At 32.5% G+C, this 25,006-nt stretch overlaps 1 protein-coding gene across 1 annotated transcript in view; it reads left to right on the top strand.

Moving 5' to 3' along the window:
* LOC114329221 (intermembrane lipid transfer protein Vps13D) overlaps positions 1 to 22,932 on the top strand; it is a 184,098-nt gene extending 161,166 nt beyond the window's left edge. The window contains exons 39-42 of the mRNA XM_028278261.2: positions 642 to 843; positions 5,606 to 5,725; positions 5,783 to 5,926; positions 17,134 to 22,932. Of these exons, the coding sequence (XP_028134062.1) occupies positions 642 to 843; positions 5,606 to 5,725; positions 5,783 to 5,926; positions 17,134 to 17,389 (722 nt within the window). The 3' untranslated portion in view covers positions 17,390 to 22,932. The remainder of the gene's footprint in view (positions 1 to 641; positions 844 to 5,605; positions 5,726 to 5,782; positions 5,927 to 17,133) is intronic.
* Positions 22,933 to 25,006: the final 2,074 nt, after the last annotated feature.

The raw sequence follows: 25,006 nt of genomic DNA, 5'->3' as shown, positions 1-25,006 counted from the left end.
GATAAAAGCTTGAGTGAAAAAGCTACAAAAAGAGATACATAATCTAATAAAAAGAATATGGGAACCAGAAAAATGCCAACACAGTGGGCCATGGCAAAATATGCCCATTACACAAAAAACATGACAACATGAGATGTGAAAACTATAGAGACATCTTGACACATATCATATCACACAGGATTTAGAAACGGTAAGTGGACGACAGTGGAAAACACTGAACACTGCACGGTATTCACATTTAAAAAATCTCTCTAAAAATTCTCTCGGAGCAAACGTTGAAAAGCAGGGGCGACAAGAGGTATCCCTGCCGTACGCCTCTTTTAATATTAAGAGATAAAACTGATGTCTTTGGATTCCAAAACAAATTTGCAATTATGCGAATGTGTCTGCCGTCCAAGCAAATGTCTTTTAGAAGTTCGATTAATATTTAGTGCTTAACATTATCAAATACCTTTTAGAAGTAAATAAAGCAACATTATATGTCTGCAGATATATCACGATCACGACATCTTTGTTTAAGTACATTCACAGTAATAATTGTGAATGAGACTGAGCCTGATATGAGTGACAATAGGAAATAAACAAGACAGTACAAAAACTTGTATTATTTACTTTTCATTAGTTAAATATTCAATTTTCAGGATTCAAAGGATTAGGCTTTGGACTTTTGGGAGGTGCTACCGGAATATTTAAACAAGTCTATGAAGGCGCTTCAAATGATGGAATTCAAGGAGTCATTTCAGGTTTGGGAAAGGGTGTAGTAGGAGCAGTAACAAAGCCTATAGTAGGAGTGTTAGATTTTGCCTCAGAAACTGCAAGGGCTGTAAGAGATTCAAGTAGAAGGTAAGTAGTATTATAATAGTGGAGTCCTACATAATCGATAAAATTCATGTCAAAGCACTTCGGTGTCATTAAAAGTATCTTAGGTTAAGTTGTTTCTTCTTCTTATGGTGCCATGCACCTATAGTGCGTTGGCGACAGCTCGCCAGAGTTATTTATGCCTTTCCAGCTCTTTATATTTCGTGGCCACGACATTTGTTGCGACCTACTCCACTCTTGACCGTAATCTTTCCTTGGACGATTAGTTGAGAGATTGCGTATTTTCACTTGCGGTTAGCGAAAACCAAATACTTTAAGTGGCGAGCTTCTAGACAATTGACAGTCAGTCTCTGGATTTGGCGGGCAATTTGAAAAGCATATAGATTATATACTTATACATATATCATTAAGTTTAAGACAGTGAAATGAAATCTAACTTCGCTTGGTAGGATATCTATAAATAAAATTCAAAATACATATACTTATTAACGTAATTATACAGCTTTAGTAATATTTTAAATAAAAAACATCGTTATATGTGTAGGATACCTATATGTTATAGGTTATAGTTATTGGAGACTTAGAAATTTTACACCGGTATTTTGAATTCGTCTAATAGATGGTTTGTTTAAACCCTAATTTTCCCTTTACGGTTTTTTGAAGATATTCTTCTTTAGCGGCGATTCGATTGAGGGTAAAATTGTACATAAATCTGCGCGCCTGCGCACACATACAGTATGTAGTTCCTTGCTAATCTTTCAAGATAGGTATTTATCTATCTGTATCGGTGCAAATAAGTCATTAAAAGAATATATTAGTGTTTTTAGTAAAGGTATTATTTATTATATTTCTTGTGTTTTTGGATTTGTGTTTCTCTTTAGTAAAATAATAAAATATTATATAGACATAACATTCATTTTTTACACTATATGTCGCCGTGTTGTGTAATTATATCCGAAACTTACATGTCAATTAGAAGTACCCCGCTGGTGTAGTTGGTAAGGCGTTAGCTCCGTGATTGGAATGACGCGGGTTCTAGTCCCGGGCGATTCATTTTTTTTTATTTTTGGTTGTTTTAATAAAAATTTTTTGAAAGTGGTAGATAAGAAAGTTAGTTTGATTTTTAAATAAAATACAAATAACCTGTTACGTATATTTACTTCGTTGAAATTACCTATATAATAGAAGAATATCTTCTTACGTGCGTACAAAGTACACACACATTCTTTTTTCTTATTAACTGAAAACAATCATCATCTTTGTTTAAGAATATTATTTTTATTAAGTGAAATAGTGAAATATTTCTGTTTTTCTTTGGTAGTTGGTAGGTACTGTTCTTTGGTGTAGTAATAATATAACTTTTATATGATTAATTATTTGACTATAATTTAGGTATAACTTTACTTTGGTTAATTATTTTATAAAGAAATTCAAAATACTGGTGTAAAATTTGATAAGTTCCCAATACCGAACTATAAGTAACATAATAAGCTATACATATACAGTGCGCTAAAATAAGTGCTACCCCCTTACTAACTTATTTATTTTTAGCACATAAGCAAAACGCTCGAGCAGGTCGATTTTTAAAATAATCATAGTATATTATAGCATCAATGTTTCGAACTTTACGCGGTCCCTCTTCAGGTGACAGTGATAACTTTGATTTTTTTTAATGGGAGAGTACATCACGTGACACCTCATTTAAATGCTTTTGAAAGACTGATTACAAAAATGTATAATACTTTAATCCTTTTGGAGACCGTAGGCGCAAAATTTCGGTCGAATTATTTTGAAATGTATTCATTTTTTTCGAATCCTGAGAAAACTAATAAGTATTTTTGAAAAATTTAAACGCAGAATGAAATATTACAGTATTATCGAGGGTCAAAAGTCCCTGAGAACTTCTATAATGATTATTTTAATAAGTCACAGGGGTGAAAAAAAAAGACAATTTAGTCGGATTTTTAATTTCAAATATATCATTCAAAAGAAGTTTTTGTTTATTCTAAAGAACTTTCGACCCTCGGTAATAATGTAATCTTTTATTCTGCGTTTAAATTTTTCACAAATACTTATTAATTTTCTCAGGATTCGAAAAAAATGAATACATTTCAAAATAATTCGACCGAAATTTTGCGCCTACGGTTTCCAAAAGGATTAAAGTATTATACATTTTTGTAATCAGTCTTTCAAAAGCTTTTAAATGAGGTGTCACATGATGTACTCTCCAATCAAAGTTATCACTGTCACCTGAAGAGGGACCGCGCAAAGTTCGAAATATTGATGCTATAATATACTATGATACAGTACTACCAAAGGAAAATGGAAATATTCCACATAATAAAAATTTTCTTAAACAAAAGTGATTTTTTCAGTTAATAAGAGAAAACCTAAAAGGGAAAACTCTCAGGATATGGTCCAAGTATCCATTTTTCGTACCTGATCAATTTCACGTAATTCTCTCTCCGTATTTGCTCTTCTTTAGACTTCCTCGTTTCTCACCTTATCTGTACATAGTATGCGTAACATTCTTCGCGAGGTCCACATTTTGAAGGCCACCAACTTATTAATGGAAGATATTTTCAACGTCTATGTCTCCGTGCCGTGTAACATTATGGACCATACCTGGCCAATTTTTTGTGGGACACGGTGATAGGAAAATACAGCGTGTTTTGTATGTTGGTTTATGGGTATTCTTTCATTTTTCCGACTGTACACAGCCCTTAACCATTCTGTAACGGCGATTGAAAGAAATATTGAGGTTATAAAGTAACGGTTTAAATTTAATAAAAGCTTGTCTTGCTTGTTCGGTACGGCATTTTATTTCTTGTTGAAGATTCCATTGGTCATTCACCATCATTCAACTATTTTAATGTTTTCACTTGCTCGATTGGAGTATTATCTACTTGCAGTTGTACTCTTAAAAGTGCTCCCTTTCTTATTGCTATGCATTTAGTTTTTCCAGCATTTATCTTCAAGCAATATGTTTTTCCTGCGGCATTTATTTTATTTAGCATCAACTGCATATCATGTTCGTTATCTGTGATTATAGCGGTGTCGTCGGCGTAACGAATGTTATTTATCGGGTACCCGTTGACCTTTATACCACAGTCACAGCCTTCAAGTGCCTCTACAAAAATATTCTCTACAAAGCGGTTGAACAAAATACACCCCTGTCGTACCCCTCTTAATATTTCAAATTCCTCTATGTTCATTGATTTGTTCACCCTCACTCGTACTTTTTGATTCCAATAGATATTCTGCACAACTCATGTATTAAATTGTTTAGATCACAGCAATGCTTGATATATTGGGACCGTGCAAGTTCGGCAAAGCGACCTCTATTTCTACGCTCTGTACTTTTATTCGCACTTTTAATTATATTGGCCAATTATATTAGTCCTGCTTGCTGGATAACTGTCAAGACCATAGTCCAAAAAATAATAAGAAGAAAAAATAAGATGCAGGTTATGTTTAGCAAACGTAAACAATTGTATGTAGTAAATAAAATCAGTTATTAAAATGCAGTACTGCAAGCAAAATACAATTAATTAAATTTACCTTTATATAATAATTGCATATCATATCAATATTGTGGAGCAATATATAATTTATCTGCGTCAATGACAGAAGGTATGAAATATACGTCAATTTGACAATTTCAATTGACAATGAATGATTTAAGATAGTTGCAATATTTCTCCGCGACTCGCGCACGGTCGTTTCTCGTTTCCCTTTCCAAGTACTTGCACACCGCGAATACCCTATAGTAAGGCTATTCGCGGTGTGCAAGTACTTGGAGGGGATACGAGAAACGATCGTGCTCAATTATCGGAGAAATCTTGAAACGTTCTTAAATAATTCATATTGTCAATTGAAATTGTCAAATTGACGTATATTTCATACCTACTGTCATTGAAGAAGAAAAATTACATGTTGCTCCACAATATTGATATGATATGCAAATATTAGATAAAATTAAATTTAATTATGTAATTGTATTTTGCTTGCAGTACTGCATTTTAATAATTAATTTTATTTACTACATACAATTGTTTACCTTTTAATAACATAACCCCAATCTTACTTTTTTCTTGTAATTTTTTTGGGCTGTGGCCTTGACAATTATCCAGCAACCAGGACTAATATAATTGGCCAATATAATTAAAAGTGCGAAAAATGTTGCTGAGCTATGAAACCAGGTGTCGCTTTTCCGAACTTGCACGGTCCCAATAACAAAATACTGGGTTTCATGTAATTCTGAAAGGCATAAGAAATATAGGGTCGCCCTGATGTTCATCAACACGACTCTACCTTATCGGTAGAGTCTATAAGAAATGCACGGTAAATTGAAGGTGTAATTACAAAATAAAAATGTGTATCTCTTTGTACTCACTTTATAATGCTCAAAAAATTACGGGATCTGGATTTCAATGCATATTTTTTTATCATTCTCTTATCAAAGTTGCGCGTGAAGTTAGGCAACTATAATTTTAATTAAAAATACGTTTATATTGCGCGGAAGTAGAAACGTCAAAATAAACATATTTTGAATTAATATGTTGGTTAGTTCGTATGAAATATGGTAGAAATGATAAGACAGTTTAAAACACAGTAAAGAATTGCTAAAAACAGTACAAAACATTAACATTGATCTGAGACTCTAAAATAAGTTTTTAATGGGATAATTGTCAATATAAAAAATGACTTTTAGATTATAAATATTTTTTGTTTGATTTTTTATTCTAAATATACAATTTTTTTTATTTGTAATTATTAATTGTAGTAAGCTTATGCCTCAAAGGAATCGATTACCAAGATGCGTTTTTGGACCGGGAGAACTGTTGCCAAAATTCAATTCCAAGCAAAGCCAAGGCCAAGAATATCTCTACAGGGTAAATAATAAGTAAGTAATTGAGTAGAATTTGCAACGAATTTTTTATTATTAAAAATTATTTTGCAGGAATTATAACGAGCAGCTGGTTGCATATGAGATTTTAGGAAGTGCCTCTGAAGATTTGATGTGCATAGTGTCAAATAAAATTTTAAGGATAGTAACGAGTACCAAAACTCCTGAACTTACGTCTGTGATAGAATGCCACTTAAGGTAAAATAATTTGGTTATCATTGTGTAATCATTGTTTATATAGGGAGATAGTTGGTCAGCCCAATAGGAAAATTTGTTTGATTCAAATTGAGACAGTCACCAGATGTCCTCATAATTTCTGTCAGGGTCGCAACGTCAAAATGCATAGACACCAAGTAGGATACGATTCTATTCACAACACCCCAACTCTCATACATATTACGAAAAATAAATATATATGGAAGAATATATTTAGAAATTGAATTAATGATGTCATGCTATTATACAGAGTGAGTTTTATGTATGGAAACACTCAGTTATCTCGAAAACGGCTAGCACGATTTTTATAGATTTTGGTAGGTAGGGGTTTTCTAATGCATTCGATATTATAGTGCTAATTACATTGCTGTCAGATCTTCTGTTTTTCTGCAAATCTAATTAACTTTCTTATTTTAAATGAAACACCCTATATTTTTTTGCGTTTTGAAGTCCTTAAGAAATGCTGATTATTTTTCATGTTATATTCCCTATACCTAAATGCCATAATTTCGGAATTATTGCTACATTTATTTTAAATTTTTTTTTAAATTTAAATAAATTATAAAAATCAATTTTCTTTGCCCAGGTGGATACTATTTTAGGTTCTTTAGATCATTGGGAACAAAAAAGGTAATTGTTTTCGAGTAATCAACAATTTAAAACTGAAAAAAATCGAATAATGACGATTTTTAAGGTTCTAAAACACAAGTAAAAAATATAATTTTTAAAATTATAAACTACCTAAATTCAAGCCTAACTCTCCTTCTGATAGCTTGCCATAAGATTTTTTGTCTCTTTTTATTCTAAAACATTGATTTTTAATTTTTAATGAAGTGCATATGAGAGGACGGGCGATCGGGCTGCATTAACATTTAAAATAACAATGTTTTAACATGAAACAATCTTAAATTACTTATCGGTATCTGATAAAATAAGGCTTGAGGTTGAATTTGGGTACTTCGCAGTTTCAAAAATAAAATTATTTATTTGTGTTCTTGAACCTTGAAAATCGTCATTATTCGATTTGTTTCAGTTTTGAATTGTTTATAACTCGGAAACGATTAATTTAAGAGAAAAATTATAAAAGATCTTTTTTGTTCCCCATGATCCAAACAACCTAAAATAGTGTTTACCCGGGTCAAAAAAATTGATTTTTATAATTTGTTTAAATTTTTTTTTTAAATAAATGTAGCAATAACTCCGAAATTATGGTATTTAGGTATAGGTAATATAACATGAAAAATTATCAGTATTTCTTAGGGACTTCAAAACACAAAAAATATACAGGGTGTTCCATTTGAAATAAGAAAGTTCATTAGATTTCCAGAAAAACGGAAAATGTGACAACAATGTAATTAGCACTATAATATCGGCCGCATTAGAAAACCCATACCTACCAAAAACTATAAAAATCGTGTAAGCGGTTTTTGAGATAATTGAGTGTTTCCATACATAAAACTCACTCTGTATGTATAATGTATACGCTCTGAGCTTTGCTGGTGTCGCTCCTGGCGGATTACTAATTCAACTTTCACTGGTAATTTTTAAATTTATTATTTAATTGGTATCGTTTAATATTTACAACGCAAAAAAGTAATTAAATTGTAATCGATTTTTTTAAGATTTTGCTAATCATTTTGACGTTCTATTGATAAAATATGAATTTCTTACTTCGGATACTTTCACAATTATCGTGTAGATGGCGCAGATTAATTTATAATTACATATTACAGAACATTAAAAAAACTTAAATCAGCATTTAAAACGTAAGTATATTTAAGGTAAAAATATATACCACAGCTTTGACCAACTAATATTTTCTATAATTAATGTTTTTAATGTTAATTTTAAATTAATCAAAAATGAATAACCATTTTCAATTTCGTTGCAAAACGAAAATACAGCCGAACCATATTCCAGTCCAATCAGAGAGTGCTGCAAGCACCTCTACCGGTTTCGAAACTTATTAGTCTCTCATCAGGAGGCACATATGCTGCTCTCCCTGATCCAACCAAAACAAACCCCAGCGTGCAGTCCCGAATTGCAACGAACGAAATGGCATAGATGCCCTAGCGGCAACTGCTAGCAAAAGACTAAGTTTTCACTCTAATGGCATATAACATATCCCACCAGAATGAAAACAATGGGAACCTTCTCTGGTTACACCTCCGAGGCTTCTACAATTTGCAAGCCATACGGATGCTGAGACTAAGGAAGATGAGGGAATTCTACAATTTACAATTCACGTCACATCTGCTCAGCGCGGTAAAGTTCCAACGAGACTGGTTCCCTTCATACTCCACACAGAGTAAATGTAAATCAAAAATGAATAACCATTTTCAATTTCGTTGCAAAACGAAAATACAGCCGAACCATATTCCAGTCCAATCAGAGAGTGCTGCAAGCACCTCTACCGGTTTCGAAACTTATTAGTCTCTCATCAGGAGGCACATATGCTGCTCTCCCTGATCCAACCAAAACAAACCCCAGCGTGCAGTCCCGAATTGCAACGAACGAAATGGCATAGATGCCCTAGCGGCAACTGCTAGCAAAAGACTAAGTTTTCACTCTAATGGCATATAACATATCCCACCAGAATGAAAACAATGGGAACCTTCTCTGGTTACACCTCCGAGGCTTCTACAATTTGCAAGCCATACGGATGCTGAGACTAAGGAAGATGAGGGAATTCTACAATTTACAATTCACGTCACATCTGCTCAGCGCGGTAAAGTTCCAACGAGACTGGTTCCCTTCATACTCCACACAGAGTAAATGTAAATCAAAAATGAATAACCATTTTCAATTTCGTTGCAAAACGAAAATACAGCCGAACCATATTCCCCAGCACGCTGGGGTTTGTTTTGGTTGGATCAGGGAGAGCAGCATATGTGCCTCCTGATGAGAGACTAATAAGTTTCGAAACCGGTAGAGGTGCTTGCAGCACTCTCTGATTGGACTGGAATATGGTTCGGCTGTATTTTCGTTTTGCAACGAAATTGAAAATGGTTATTCATTTTTGATTTACATTTACTCTGTGTGGAGTATGAAGGGAACCAGTCTCGTTGGAACTTTACCGCGCTGAGCAGATGTGACGTGAATTGTAAATTGTAGAATTCCCTCATCTTCCTTAGTCTCAGCATCCGTATGGCTTGCAAATTGTAGAAGCCTCGGAGGTGTAACCAGAGAAGGTTCCCATTGTTTTCATTCTGGTGGGATATGTTATATGCCATTAGAGTGAAAACTTAGTCTTTTGCTAGCAGTTGCCGCTAGGGCATCTATGCCATTTCGTTCGTTGCAATTCGGGACTGCACGCTGGGGTTTGTTTTGGTTGGATCAGGGAGAGCAGCATATGTGCCTCCTGATGAGAGACTAATAAGTTTCGAAACCGGTAGAGGTGCTTGCAGCACTCTCTGATTGGACTGGAATATGGTTCGGCTGTATTTTCGTTTTGCAACGAAATTGAAAATGGTTATTCATTTTTGATTTACATTTACTCTGTGTGGAGTATGAAGGGAACCAGTCTCGTTGGAACTTTACCGCGCTGAGCAGATGTGACGTGAATTGTAAATTGTAGAATTCCCTCATCTTCCTTAGTCTCAGCATCCGTATGGCTTGCAAATTGTAGAAGCCTCGGAGGTGTAACCAGAGAAGGTTCCCATTGTTTTCATTCTGGTGGGATATGTTATATGCCATTAGAGTGAAAACTTAGTCTTTTTTTTAAATTAATCACTTTGACATTTATGTCAAATTTCCGGTAAACGTTTACAGACTTGCCACTACTGGCGCTCGCGAATTTGTAAATATCCCCTCTACGTACGAGCTCACAGCGTATAGTAGCATGACATCATTAATTCAATTTCTAAGTATATTCTTCCATATACAGGGTGTTTCATTAATAATTGTCCATATAGTAACTGGAGAAACCTTAGCACAAAATACCAAGATTTAACCTAAAACACTTAAATAAAATGTGGCTTCTTACGAAGTTACAGGGTGTTTTATCTAAAATTTTAAAAACTATTTTTGCTCAGCATTTTAAAACTATTTGACATATCCTTATCATACTTGGCAGGAAGTATAGGTACTGTACAAACTACTAAATTATGTTAAACAAACGTTTCTGAATATTACCAGAGGCGTACGACGGGGGAAAGTGAATGGTTGACCCTTTCCAAATTCTACGCCACTGGCGGAATTGCTATTTTAGTTCAATTTTTGGATTCTCCAATACTTTCTGTGAAAATAATATGCTCTTCATTCGTAACGATAAAGTCATTAGTTTTCGAGATCTTTGAAGTTAAAAATGTAACGATACGGTTATTTTGATTAATGTATTATGTCGCTTCATTTTTAATGTCAAATATCTCGAAAACTAATCATTTTATCGTTACGAATGAAGAGAATATTATTTACATAAAAAGTATTGGAAAATCAAAAATTACACTAAAATAGCAATTTCGCCAGTGGCGTAGAATTTGGGAAGGGTCAACCAGGCACTATCCCCTGTCGTACGCCTCTGGTAGTAGCTAGAAACGTATATTTATCTTAATTTAGTAGTGTGTACAGTACCTACACTTTCTGCCAAGTATAATAAGAATACGTCAAATAGTTTTAAAGTACTGGGTACAAATAATTTTTAAATTTTAATCATATAAATCATATTATACATTAATCAAAATAACTGTGCCGTTTCATATTTAACTTCAAATATCTCGAAAACTAATGACTTTATCGTTACCAATGAAGAGTATATTATTTACGTAGAAAGTTTTGGAGAATATAAAAATGGCACTAAAATAGTATTTCCCCCAGTGGCGTAGAATTTGAGAAGGGTCAACCATTCACTATCCCCTGTTGTACGCCTCTGGTAGTAGCTAGAAACGTTTGTTTATAATAATTTAGTAGGGTGTATAGTAGTCGGACTTTCTGCTAAGTATGAATAGGATAAGTCGATTAGTTTTAAAATGCTGAGCAAAAATAGATTTTAAATTTCTAGATAAAACACCCTGTAACTCAGTAAGGAACCACATTTTATTAAGGTGTTTTAGGTTAAATCTTCGTATTTTGTGCTAAGGTTGCTCCAGCTACTATATGGACAATTATTAATGAAACACCCTGTATATTTATATATAAATTCGGGTTCAAAACGTCCTCCGACGTTGTCCGATGCCTTGTTGCCAATATCTTCTATCATTGCAGTTTTCATCTTCTAATCCTCGTACACTCATTGATCGTCTTACTCCTTGTATCCATGTCGTTCTTGGCCTTCCTCTTTTTCTGTTTTCTGTGGGTATCCATTTCATGGGTTTCCATATATATTTATTTTTCTTAATATGTATGCGAGTTGGGGTGTTATGAATAGTATTTTATCCAACTTGGTGTCTATGCATTTTGACGTTGCGACCCTGACAGAAATTGTGAGGACATCTGGTGACTGTCTCAATTTGAATCAAATTTTCCTATTGGGCTGACCAACTATCTCTATATAAACAATGGTGTAATTTTAGTTTAGTTACTAGCAATAGGAATTTTCTACAGTTCATAAGCTGTACTAGTTTAATAGAAAATATGTATTCGTATTTAACTATGTCTTCTTCGATAATAAGTCATCTTAAGCCATTGTAAGGTAGTATTATGGAATACTGATGAATTGACCAATTAATGTGGGCGTGTGTGGTGTGATACTAGCATTACTACTTTCAATGTAATCCTAGTAAAAGTGTCATGTCATCATACAATGTCAGCAACTAATTGCATTATCTGAGATTTTATTTATTGTATCTAAACTGAAATAAAGAGATATTTATCTAGATCTGAGATCAAAAGGTAGAAAGTCATAATCTCAAATTATTCTTGAAAATAATACATGGCTACAGTAGGAAAAATGAAAGAATACCCATGAACGAACATATAAAACACGCTGTATTTTCCTGTCGCCGTGTCACACAAAAAATTGTCGAGCGCAAGTACATGTAAGAATTATTATTACATGTACTTTCGTTGGACAATTTTCTTTGTGACACGGTGACAGGAAAATACAGCGTGTTTTATATGTTCGTTCATGGGTATTCTTTCATTTTTCCGACGTATATAAATAAAAAACTGGAAGAAGGGATATATGATAGTCAGTTTGGGTTCAGAAATGGACTAGAAACCAAAGAGTCGTTATTTGCTTTTAATGTGACAGCTCAAAAAGCCATGGAGATAAATGTGGATATGAATGTTTGTTATTTGCTTTTAATGTTATAGCTCAAAGATGCATGGATATGAATGTGGATGTTGTTGTTACGTTGTTTTTGAAAAAGCATTTGGCAAAGTAGGACATGAAAAACTAGTTCAATTTCTAAAGACAAAAAACAGACAAAAGGGACTTACGAATAATAACAAAGAGGAGTTAGACAGAGGTGTATTATGTCTCCATTACTGTTCGATTTACTCCATTACTGTTCGAAGAAGCATTACTATTTGAAAGTGAAATAATAATTAACCGAAGATCTAAGATTAACAAAGTGTCATCTTCAAGCACCATTTGAGTTTGGCAATTTTTGTTGCGATATTGACAATTACAATTGAGGGGACCAGATGCTAAGGGGTACAAGCGATAAAATGGTTCAATTGAGAAAACCGAAATCAAAGTTAAATTTACATAGTAAATTCTACAGCTAATTAATCACTTATGAACTTATTTTGAATTAACTTTATACCTTTTATTTATCTAATTGTAAAAGCTTTTGTAAAGTTAGTATTTATTTTCATTCAAAATATTTGAAATTTGGAAAAAAACGTTCGCACTTCAAATTTTCGCCTCTGCTTCAAATTTTGCACTTGTTTCTCTTTGCCACTTATAGGTCTGGATCCCGCGTATGAAAAAAAAGTTGATTAATAGCAAGCTGAAAATTTGTTAATAACTTAAGGGTGTCTAGTCGGACAAACTTTGATATATGAGAACACTGGAACAGGGGAAGTTTTAATTGTGGAACAGGTTAAAAATTTGGAACGGTCAGACTACGAAAACGGCACATGTATTTTGTCCGACAGAACAGACTTATACTCTCCGAACAGAGATTAAACTCTCATGCAAAAATCAGACTGCTATTTAACACCAAATGGGCGTTTTAATGAGTGGAACATGTAGAATATGTCAAATGACAGGAACTATGACAGGTGATAAATAGCACTCTGATTTTTGCATGAGAGCTTAATCTCTGTTCGGAGAGTTTAAGTCTGTTCTGTCGGACAAAATAAATGTGCCGTTTTCGTGGTCTTACCATTCCAAATTTATAACCTGTTCCACAATTAAAACTGCCCCTCTTCCAGTGTTCCCATATATCAAAGTTTATCCGACTAGACACCCTTAAGCTATTAACAAATTTTCAGCTTGCTATTAATCAACTTTTTTTTCATACGCGGGATCCAGACCTATTAAGTACCTTACGAATTTCTTAAATTCTTAACCTAAAATATAAATAAAATGAAAGAAAAATTACGTAAAAATTAAACATTTTTATTTATGAAAACTTACTTGGTACATTTTGTGTTATTATTTCACTTATTTTGAATACTTTTTTAATGGCTTTATTTGCAAAGATACTAAACAAATCACCAAAAATAATATCCAACACCTTACAGGCAAAGGGATACAAGTGAAGTTATACCTGTTTGCCGCAAACTCTTTTTAAATATTTCGTAAGTAGTCAAACTCGAACCTGCGATATGTCGCCACCAGTAGTTTAATTCACCTGTATCTCTTTCCCACTAAATTTTTAATACTATTAACAATTGAGAGCAAAATAATCGACTCACTTGCAGAATAGGGAACTTGCATAAATTTTTAAATATGATATTATTTAAATGATATTAAAAAACACAAGGTAACATGATCTTAAAACGCTTGCATGCGAAAAAAACAAATATTTTTAACCCGTACGCTAATTACGACGCTTTGAAAATGCTATAAAATTCAAATATCTTAGGAGGCTCTATTGGTCCGACGTCACGGGCCACGGTCAACCGGGCTAGCAGTCGGAAACAACGCGATTAGGGTAGGTATCACGGGTATATTACATTTTAATCGTCTTTAATGGAAAATTCCTAGGTATTATTTATGTTTATCTTATATATTGTAATAAGTAGTTCCCCAATCAGCTTAGTTTTAAACTGAAATTGATAAAGTTGAGTGCTACTTTGTAAAGAGTTTAAAACGCATAATATGACGGACGAGGGTAAGTCTGACAACTTACCTACCGTTGATTTCTTCATGGTGGCAACTTTTATAAAAAGTAGTGAAAGCTATTCTATTGGAGAAATGCGAGGTGTCAAGGCAAATAAGTAAGAGTTATTAATAAGCATGTTTAAACCGTTCATAACAATAGTTTAGTACCATTATATTATAGTATACGGTTTATCCCGTGGGTTTGATCTACCTACCTCTAATCGAAGGATTTCGTATATCCTGGAAAAGATTGCAGTGTAATTTGCATTATAATAAAGATTATATTTTATTGTAATGTTTATTAGTACCTACTGGAGCCTTTCATTATTGTGTTCAAAGCCTTCTGAGAAAAGATTGTGGTGATTAGCAGACGTACCGATAGAACGTGTACATAGCCAACAAAATCCTTCTTTACAAAGTTAATAATACGCATAAATAAGAAGAATCATTATTGTAATTTTACAAGTTAATATCTTTATCATCTCAGCTTATACTTACACCGCATCCCTCGGTAGACCGCAAGCTATAGTAGAAACCCGACTGTAGACCTCATACTATAGTAGCACCAATACTTTTTAGTTACTCTTACTTTTATTACTAAAAGTTTTGTTTATTTTTAAGTTACTTGTTTCTTCTTTGTTCTTCAACACAAGAAACGACAAAAGTAATTTCATAAAAAAGAACTTTTTGATACATGTCAACAGAGATAAAATGTTAATATTTTGCCTGTCACAGAAAAATCATTTTTGCCACAGAGTAAAACAAGATATTTCAACTATATTATTTATCTATGGGCAAACTGCATTAAATGCAATAGCCCACCGAACGGGCAAAACGATACGAGTGCATTTTAAAACATAAATTAACAATTTTATGCAAAAAAATTTTTTAGTGCAAGTTACCTATTGTACACGTTAAAAGTCTCAAATTTCCTAAACCTGTTCTCCGATTTGAGTGATTTTTTTTAGTATGTTATAGCCCTATTGTAAGAAAATCGATGTAATATTATTGTTGATAGACAGGTAAAGGCCATTTTATACCGGGTGTAACAATCGTACTGTGTTTTTTTCTTAAAGTTCGGAACACCCTGTGTAATATTCTAGCATATAAAAAATATTTAAATTGAAACTCAATTGTAGCCTTAGACTTTCTTAACATCGTGTTTTTTTATTCATTCGCTTATGTTCGATAATAAAAGAGATATATACTTTTATATTACAAATGAGGTATGCTATTTGGTCTTGATCAATATCATTCCAAATCTCGAGAGCTACTTTTTCTACCTCTTGTAAGGTTCTTGGAGGTGGCAAACGCTGTCGTAGTCTTCTGCCAATTATGTCCCACAAATGTTCGATCCGGTTAAGATCTGGACTATGCGATGGCCAATGCGAAGCCCTAAGATTTACCTGTTGTAAATATTCGGTTACAGTTCGTGTACGTGAGGTCTTGCATTATCATGCACTAGCAAAAAATTGTTACCAATATAAGGAGCCGATAGCATGGTAGCTAAGTCTTTCGCTGTATAAGATCACTGCTTGAACACACTAATCGCTAGTCAAATTCCTTGTAGCGCATTCCATTTCCACCAAGTAACAAAAAAAACTACGGACTTAATTGAAACTTTAAATAATAAATCTACTAATTTTCACAACAAACCAGACACTTTTTGACTGTTAACCATTTGACATCCATTAAATTGTTAATTTCTCATAGCCTACTTTAGGCTTGTTTATTAAACTAAGCAGAAAATGAGGATTTATTGATGAAAAACATCGCTGGTTGTTAACGTACCTAACTTTTTTATTATCCAACATAAGCAAATGAATAAAAAAAAAAGAAAATGTTAATAAAGCCTAAGGCTACAATTGAGTTTTAATTGAAATATTTTTTATATGCTAGAATATTACACAGGGTGTTCCGAACTTTAAGAAAAAAACACAGTATGATTGTTACACTCGGTATAAAATGACTGTCTAGCAACAATAATATTACATCGATGTCCTTACAATAAGGCGATTTTCTTAAATAATAAGGCTATAACATACTCAAAAAATCACTCAAATCGGACAACAGGCTTAAAAAATTCGAGACTTCTAACGTGTACAATTCAGCAAGTGGGTCGATTATTTTGCTCTCAAGGGCAGTATTATTTTGTGCACTTAACTCAGTTTACAATATTTTGTCACTTGTACCCCTTAGCATCTAATCCCCTCAATTACAGTGGAACCTCGATAACTCGGATTAATCGGGACCGCGACCGATCCGGGTTATCGAAAATCCGAGATAGCCGGAGAATATGGTAAAAATTAATAAAATACGGTATACTTACAGATAAACTCCGTTAGAATTGAAATAACATGAAATGTATTTATAAATATGCACAGTACCTACTCGTTAAAATTACTAAAAAAAACACCAAACCCAAACGTAAGCAAATGGAAGCGAACAATACAAGACACACAATACTAAAGACCATTGTTTATAAAAGAATTTTTTAAATAGTCTTTCCTAAACAATGCTGACAGTTTGAAATAAAAAGGAATAGATACTACAGACAGGTGGCTGTTGTTTCTGCGGCGTGTGCTAAGAGTCATTTTTAATATCGTACAGTTCAAATTACACACATACACATTATCTCTCAAATATTATATTACATACATTTTTATTGTTGAAAGGTTTGTCTGATAATTAACTATTTTGCTTGGAAATAAGCCACAATTAAATTGAAAAATACAAAATATTGAAAATCAAAATGTTTATCTGATGAAAATCGGTCCGGGTTAACCGGACTTCCGGGTTATCGGGGGCCGACTTATCGGGGTTCCACTGTATTATCAATTTTATTGGTTATTTCCTGGGCCTCTTAGGTATGCTTGTGCGAATTGCAACTTTTATTTATATTTAGTAGGTAAATATAGAATTTAGTTAATAAAATAATTTTCAACGCATTTTACTAATAAAATTATATTTTCAGTGATTTAGAAGTTTGCAATGTAATAAAAGAAAAGGAGCACAGCGAAATCCGCTACTACATAGAGATCGTAATGCGATATGCCGGTGCCAGTGCTGCGCTTTTAGTGAATACAGATCCAGTGAAAAAACCGAGGGTCAGATGTAGAACTTTAGAGTTGGCGGATACGATATCCAAGCAAATTAATTACGCAAAAAGAATGTACAACGAGCATTTGTATACACTTGTAACTGATAATAGTTCCATGCTAGAAGAATAAATAAATATGCCAAAATTATTTTGAAATATTAAATAAAGAGGGAGAAGAATCCCAGTGGTCATATTCGTCTTTGACGCAGATCACATTTTCTAACAGAAACGAAAATAATAATGCATTGAAATAGTTTCTGATTCCTTTGCTAATTTTGATTGAAATTAATTCTCATTAAATAAAATAGATAAACTAAAAGTCAAACAATTAGAAATGCACGTCATAGATTTAATGACATCATAACCCACCGGTACAAACTTAACGGCCAATAAATTTAACAATTTCCCCCCATATATTAGGTTTTTCGCCACCGTCAAGTTTAGCAGGAAAGCGCTGTTGCGAAATAAAAAGCGTATGTATTTATCACAGCAGCTACCGGCTACACTGTTTCTTTTTGTCTTTAAGAGGGTGAAACAAAGATAACTATCTGTAATATAAGTATCAAAGTCATGTCCTATAGAAGGTTATGTAAGATTTTTGTTTGTTTATTTTTTTCTTAAACTAAACCCTAACTAAACCTACCATACAAGACTATTACTAACCTAACCGACCAATCAAGGATAGGGAAGGGAAAGTGAAGTTGATTAAAAAATAAACTGTCGTTAAAATATAAACTAAATAAATAAAATATAATTTGAAAACAATAATTTGACATTATATTTAACCTACAATATTATGACTGACAGACGTCAGTTACCATTTATAATCTCACCAAATATAATAATGATGTCATATAAACTAGTCACTAATTCTAGCCAATGAAATACTCGCTGTAATAGGGCTTTTCATTCACAGTCATTTGTTTCGAGCTTCTGTCATGTGTCACAAAAATTAATATATCTACGTCATACAGTATTTCTCATGATCATCTTTCAGTGCGTCACAGTTTTTCGATTTCTTTCTAACGCATTAAATTGTATGTGACAGAAAAAAAGGCACGTCGGTGATTATATTTCGTCGGTGACATTTTTATAACATTTATTCTAGTTATTCTAGTTGTCGATAGATGGCGCCATAATAAAAAAATATATTTTTTTAATTAGATAATAATATTACAAATATAATCTGTATAATTTATAAGACTATACAAATCAAAGAAAATACCATTTTATAAATGCAAGAAACACATTTGATTTGTTTTTATTCCAATTTGAAAATAAAATGTGACAACTGTCAGATTTAACTAAAATGTCATGTTAGAATAAATGTCATAAATGTATATTATCACGGACTTACCCATTTTCCTATCATTTGTTACGCACTGAAAAATGATCATGAAAAGGACAATACGTTATTGGTATCCACCATAATACAAACCAAAGACGTATAACGTAGATATATTAATATTATGTAACACATGACAGAAGCTCGAAACAAATGACAATCGATGAAAAGCCCTATAGGAATGCCATGTCAAAAAAATCTGAATATTCCCTATATGTTTTTTCACATTTATAATATGCAACAAGGCGAAAATTACGTGCATTCCTTATTGTTTGACTTTTCCTTTAACACTAAAATAAAGCATAAAATTTCTGGAAGTAACAATTTTACTACTGACATACCTACTTAAACGTTATTTGAGATCTTCAATGACTTTATTTTTTAATCTGTTAATAATAAATTATTTATTATTATTTTAATACATTTCAGATTCGCTTTAGTATTGATACAACGCAGTATTTTTGACTAGTTTCTTTTTATTTTAAATTATTTATGTATATATGTGAGTTAAATTTAGAAAAAATTTTAAGGGGTTTTTGTTTTTATTTCATAAAATTATACATTTTATTTTAGGCTTATTTTTTATGTTATCTTCTATGAGACAACTTTCTATATTATAATGTTTTGTTACATAGCATTTAAGGTGTTTCAAGTTTTTTCACACTTTACTATTAGTATACATTGGTCGTCGCTCTAATACTCAGAAATATCTATTTTATACCCAATTGGAAATTTTTCAGTCTATTTTGATATTAGGGGATTAAAGTTGAAAATGAATATTGATTATTAATTTTATATTGTCTTTTTAATGATATATTGAAACTATTATTCGTAAGCATTTGACATTCACTGGATATCTTTATCCTGACAATCTTTATCACTACAAAATGTATCTGTTGTATTTTGTTCTTTTAACTACTCAACAATCAGGAATGTATCTAGAATCTAGGGTGCTCGGTAAAAAGAGTATGAGTCAAAAATGGTCAAAATATTATTTGTGTTGAAAAAAAACTATAAAGGACTATCTTTACCTTGGTACCAATAGAACAAGTCAATATGGTAATATAAAATAAATAAAATTATTTGGCTTAGATAAAATTGGTAGTAGATATGCTTATTAATTATCGTTTTTTGCTTCTCCTGAAAAGTTGACTAAGACTTCAATCAATCTTCACAAATTTTCCGAAAACTCTTTTCTTATTGAGCGCCCTGGATATTATCCTAACTGTTTTAACGAGCTTATTATTGTACATAATTATCTTTCAGTTTACATTGAATTTTTTGTCACATAAACATCTCCCACTTCCATTTATTTTGTCCCTGCACTCATATTCTATACTCCGCTATTTACTGTTGTATCAAACTTATCTGTATCCTCTCCTGTCCTAACTTTAGTTGTTACTCAAGCACATCTTTCTCTAGATAAATGTACATTATAATATGTATTTATGTATGTATGTAATCCATTATCCCTCCTGTGGGCATAGGGCAGTCGAAAAATATTTTTATTTCTGCCTGTTTTTCGCGATGTAACTCATCTGTCTAAAGATCATATTGGCCTCTGCTTGGGTACTTCTAATCCTAGTTACCTTTGGCCGTCCTTGTTTTCTTCTTCCTTGTGGGTTCCAATGTAAGACTTTCTTTGGAATTTCATTTTCGCTTTTTCTTAAAGTATGTCTCAGCCATTCAAACTTCCGTTTGCGTATTTGTTTTCCAATTTCCTCTTCTACTCGGACCCATAGCTCTCGGTTGCTTATACTTCGGGCCAACATATCTTAAATATTCTTCTTAGACATATATTTATGGAAACCTGGAGTTTATTTTCTATTGTTTTAGTAATTGTCCACGATTCTGCCATAGAGTTAGACTGGTTTAACCATTGATTTAAAGATTTTTATTTTTGTATGGGTTGTCAGGATGCTTGTCCGCCATATCTTACTTAGTCTTGCGAAAGTGCTCCTGGGGTTATTTATTCTTTTGTCGACGTCTCTGAGTACTCCATTTTTTTTCGATCTAATACTTCCTAGATAGTTAAACTCGTCTATTTCTTCTATAATTCCTTCTCTTACTCTTAGTTGTATATTCTGTGTCGTATTCAAGCTCATCGATTTGGTCTATCCTTTATTCATTTTTAATCCCACTTTGCTCACTTCTGTTTCTCACGCTTCTATCTTTTCTTGCATATGTTGTCTGTTCTGCTACAGTAAGCATATATCATCTACAAAATCTAGATCTTCAATTCATTGTATTCCCCTCTTCTTGTTATTTATTGAACATGTTATTTATTTTTTACTTCTAGTTTTCCTTTAGCTGTATTTTGCATTCTTTCGTTCTTTTAGTTGTTTTTGTTTTATGTAAAAATATTTCCCACTTATAGAATGAATTACAATCAATTATTAAGCTTTAAATCCTGTCCTAAATTTTATCGGTCCAATTTTTTCGAAAAACCATTAGAAAGACAATATACAATTATTATGGAAGTCTTTTCCGGAAAAATTTTGATTTTATTTGTAAAATATAAATATTTTATTGTTTTTTAATTTTTGTTACATTTTTGTGGACAATAAAAAGCAATATTTTTATATTATGTGCTGTGCTTAATATATTAATACAGTGCATTTGAATTCAACACTTAAACGTGTCTAGGTTTAACAAATCGTCGGTGTATGTCAAATTTTAACAAAGATGTTATCATATAATCCTGAACTTCTTTTTTTTTTCTAAATGTTGGTTGTCTTTAAGATTCAGTATATTTTCATATTGAAATTTGTTTGAACGCCACACTTTTTCTATGTTGTTTATTTAATGCTAGAATCTAGTCAAAGTCCAATCAGTAACTTTTTTATAAATCCTAACTTGATATCTAATCCAATCTAAGAATCACCCAGTGGTGTATTCTTAGTTTGTTCTATTTTTTAAAGCACTTTTTTCTTGTGGGCCAATAGCTTTTTCATTTGTACTATGCACTACACTAACTCATATAGCTTTGTCCTCTTCTTGGCTAAAGTTATCTTTTGGTGCTGTGAAAGCCTTTCCTCGTGCCTGTAGGCAATTTTTTATATTCCTTCATCAACATAACCCACCCCTAGGTCTCTGTGGATATCTTGGTTGTGAATGTACCAAGGTGCGTTAACATTGCACCTCAATACTTTATTTTGGAAAGTCTAAATTATTTTAATATTAGTTTTTTTGGTACAACCCCACAGTTGAATGCCATACGTCCACTTAGGTTTTAAAATCTGCTTGTAGAATAAAAGCTTGTTATGAATTGACAAGGCTGAGTGTGTTCCCAGAGGTCAATACATCTTTTTGAATCGGATACCCAATTCTTCCAGTTTTTTCTTTACTTGTATGAGCATATTCTTCCATTATAATGCATAAATGGGCCATTAAGCACATTGTGATAAAAACTCGGTGCCCGAACAACATCACCCTGTAAACATCGTGAAATCCCAGTGGCGTAGGTTTATAATTTTTCCTTATATATTAAAGTATTTTGGAAGTGTCTAAATTAATTAAAAATTTTAGATTTACACTGAATATTAAGCTTATATAGTATTTTTACTGCAAAAGCGATATTACGTAGGTCAAAATTTTTGACGTAAGAGAACTGTCAAAACATTAGAATGTGACTTTTTATTATTGCCATGTTTATTATAAACATGGCAATAATGAAAAGTCACATTCTTATGTTTTGACAGTTCTCTTACGTAAAAAATTTTGACCTACGTAATATCGCTTTTGTAGTAAAAATACTATACCTGAGTATAAGGTTACAGTAGAATGAAAATGTGATTTCATCGAAACATTGAATATCTTGTTAACTATTACCTATATCTCCGCTTTAGATATGCGCGTTGGAAGTGGAATGGGTCATTTTGGTTTGTTTTAATATATACAATTTCGCTTATTAACCAAATACTTCGAATAATATATTCAATTGTATCACCTTTAGGAGAGGATGTCATACAAAAGCAACAAAAAGTTTACAATTTGACGTATCCCGACTTCTTTTTTGCTTAAACCAAACTTGATGTAGATAGTTTAAATTTTACATCCTAAACTCTTATGAGTTCATATCATTTGTCTTATTTTTAATTAATATGTGTTTTCTGTTATCGTCATTTTTGATTAAGATTTTGTTAGTGATATCCTTAAAGTTTAGTATAGTCTAGAAAAGGATATTTATTGTGATTTATTTCCCATATATTTGAAACTATTTATTGTAAAATAAACAAGTATCATAGCATATATGGATGCATGAATAGCATTATGTAAATAATAGTCTATTTGTACGTTGATTATTTAAAAATATATTTTTTATCAATTTTGTTTTATTTATTTATTCCCTAATCGAAATTAGATGACAAATAATTGACTAAGAACAGTGGCGGCTGGTCAGAGGAGGCAAGGGAGGCTTAGCCTCCCCATAAATTTTTTACACATGCTACACTGTTTTGTTTACTTTGCTATTTTGCTTCGCGTTAGAGATATCGGAAAAAGTTATTTGAACAAGTTGTTCCAAATAATGTTCTAACCCCACATACCAAATTTCATCACAAAATTCGCTCTTTTTTGTAGTCAGGATCCTAAAACTGGAGTGGAGGCTGCTGGCCGGAAAATCTCACTTGCTAATGCTCCGCGCAGTCCAGCAGCGTTTACGGAGACCCGGTCTCCTTAGAGCTGCATTATAATAGTTTAACGCATACGCTGCCCGGAGATTGGGCAAGGGAGGCTGATCGGCCAGCAGTCTTCTCTGCAATTTTAGGATCCTGTCTACAAATAATAAGAAACTAAAAGTGCGAATTTTGTGATGAAATTTGGTATGTGGGGTAAGAATAATATTTGGAACAACTTGTTCAAATAACTTTTTCCTATATCTGTAATGCAAAGCAAAATATTGGTAATTTACCGTGTTTTTGGATTCGCAGTAGGCCGCTTTTAGAATTAAAAAAATTCAGTTGAGTATCTTAAAAAATGTGAACCTTCAACCTGTATGGACTGCAAAAGTTCAAATCTGTATTTATTTTGATATGCATATCTACTTATAGAGATAGAATAAATTGTTAACAAATAAACGACACAAACTTTGGTAATGCACTTTTTACAATTTAACTAACTATTTTTAAAATTATATATTATGAAATTATGAATTATGATGATATTATAAAATGTAAATAAAAATGGTCAAAAAAATTGGGCCTTAAATTAGATTTTTTTGGCGGATTGATTTTGCTAGTGCAAATTTGTCTAGATATTTTACAGTTAAGTATAGCCTCCCCTATGGTAAAAATCACGAGCCGCCACTGACTAAGAATGAAATTAATTGAAAGGATAAAATAAGGATTTTTTTATGGTCTGCAAAAAAGGGAATACGGTTCTTCGTATGCTGTCAAAGAACGGAGGTAAAGGAGCTAATAGAACCAATGCATTGACTATCTAAAAAAGCTATATGCAGAGGAAGAACAACTGAGGCTAGAACCGAAACACCAGAAATTATCACAAATACAGAAGTTAATATAAATACACATGAAGTTTGAAAAACACTTGAAAACCTGAAGAACAGAAAAACTGCAGGTAAAGATGAAATATCAAACGAATCACTGACATATTGTGAAGCATCAATGACAGAACAATTAACAAAATTATAAAACAATAAAATACCCGAAGAATGGAGAACTATTGAACTATCCTATTCAAAAAGGAGATAAAAACAGCCAGAAAACTACAGTGGTATAAACTTTTTTTTTATTAAAGAAAATTTACCGCATCCACCAACAGGTTATTAGCGGCATTACTTGATAAACAAAGGTTAACAATGATTTTTAACAAATAACAAATAGCTAGATTTGGTACAAAAATATTGATTTAGATTAGATAGTAAGTCTTTTACTGGACAGTTTTCTCCTGATAAAGCTGGTAGAGTGATAGAGATAAAGTTCTATACGTAGGCGCGTTAGAACCGTTTGAATAAACCGTGAACTAGCACTTGTTTTCCACTGTCGTGTGTCTGGTTTTACTGATCTTAGATTGGATTTCGACAGAAACCATTCGCGTTGCCACTGACCAATCACTTTTTGTTAAAAGAAAAACGTTTTGAGATCATTACATACACACTCGCACACTAATTCAGAATTCCGCACTTAATGCTGCATTACGAGAAACTTCTGTCTGCCTCTTCCTTGCCGATAATTCCTATAATATGTGATGGATCCATATAAATTTCGGAGTCGTGTTGTTTTCTTGTGCAATTTGTAGTTCAGTTTTTATTAGTTTCTCTAAAGGACTTTTAGGATACAGGTGCTGCATTGCAAGGAGAGAGATGGGTGAGTCGGTGAGAAACAGAAATATTTGACAGGTTTGCATGTTTCAGGGCGCGATACAGAGCAAATAGTTCGTTGC

This window comes from Diabrotica virgifera, chromosome 7, assembly GCF_917563875.1.
Source record: "Diabrotica virgifera virgifera chromosome 7, PGI_DIABVI_V3a".
Lineage (NCBI taxonomy): Eukaryota > Metazoa > Arthropoda > Insecta > Coleoptera > Chrysomelidae > Diabrotica > Diabrotica virgifera.
This window is presented reverse-complemented; position numbering and strand designations above follow the sequence as displayed.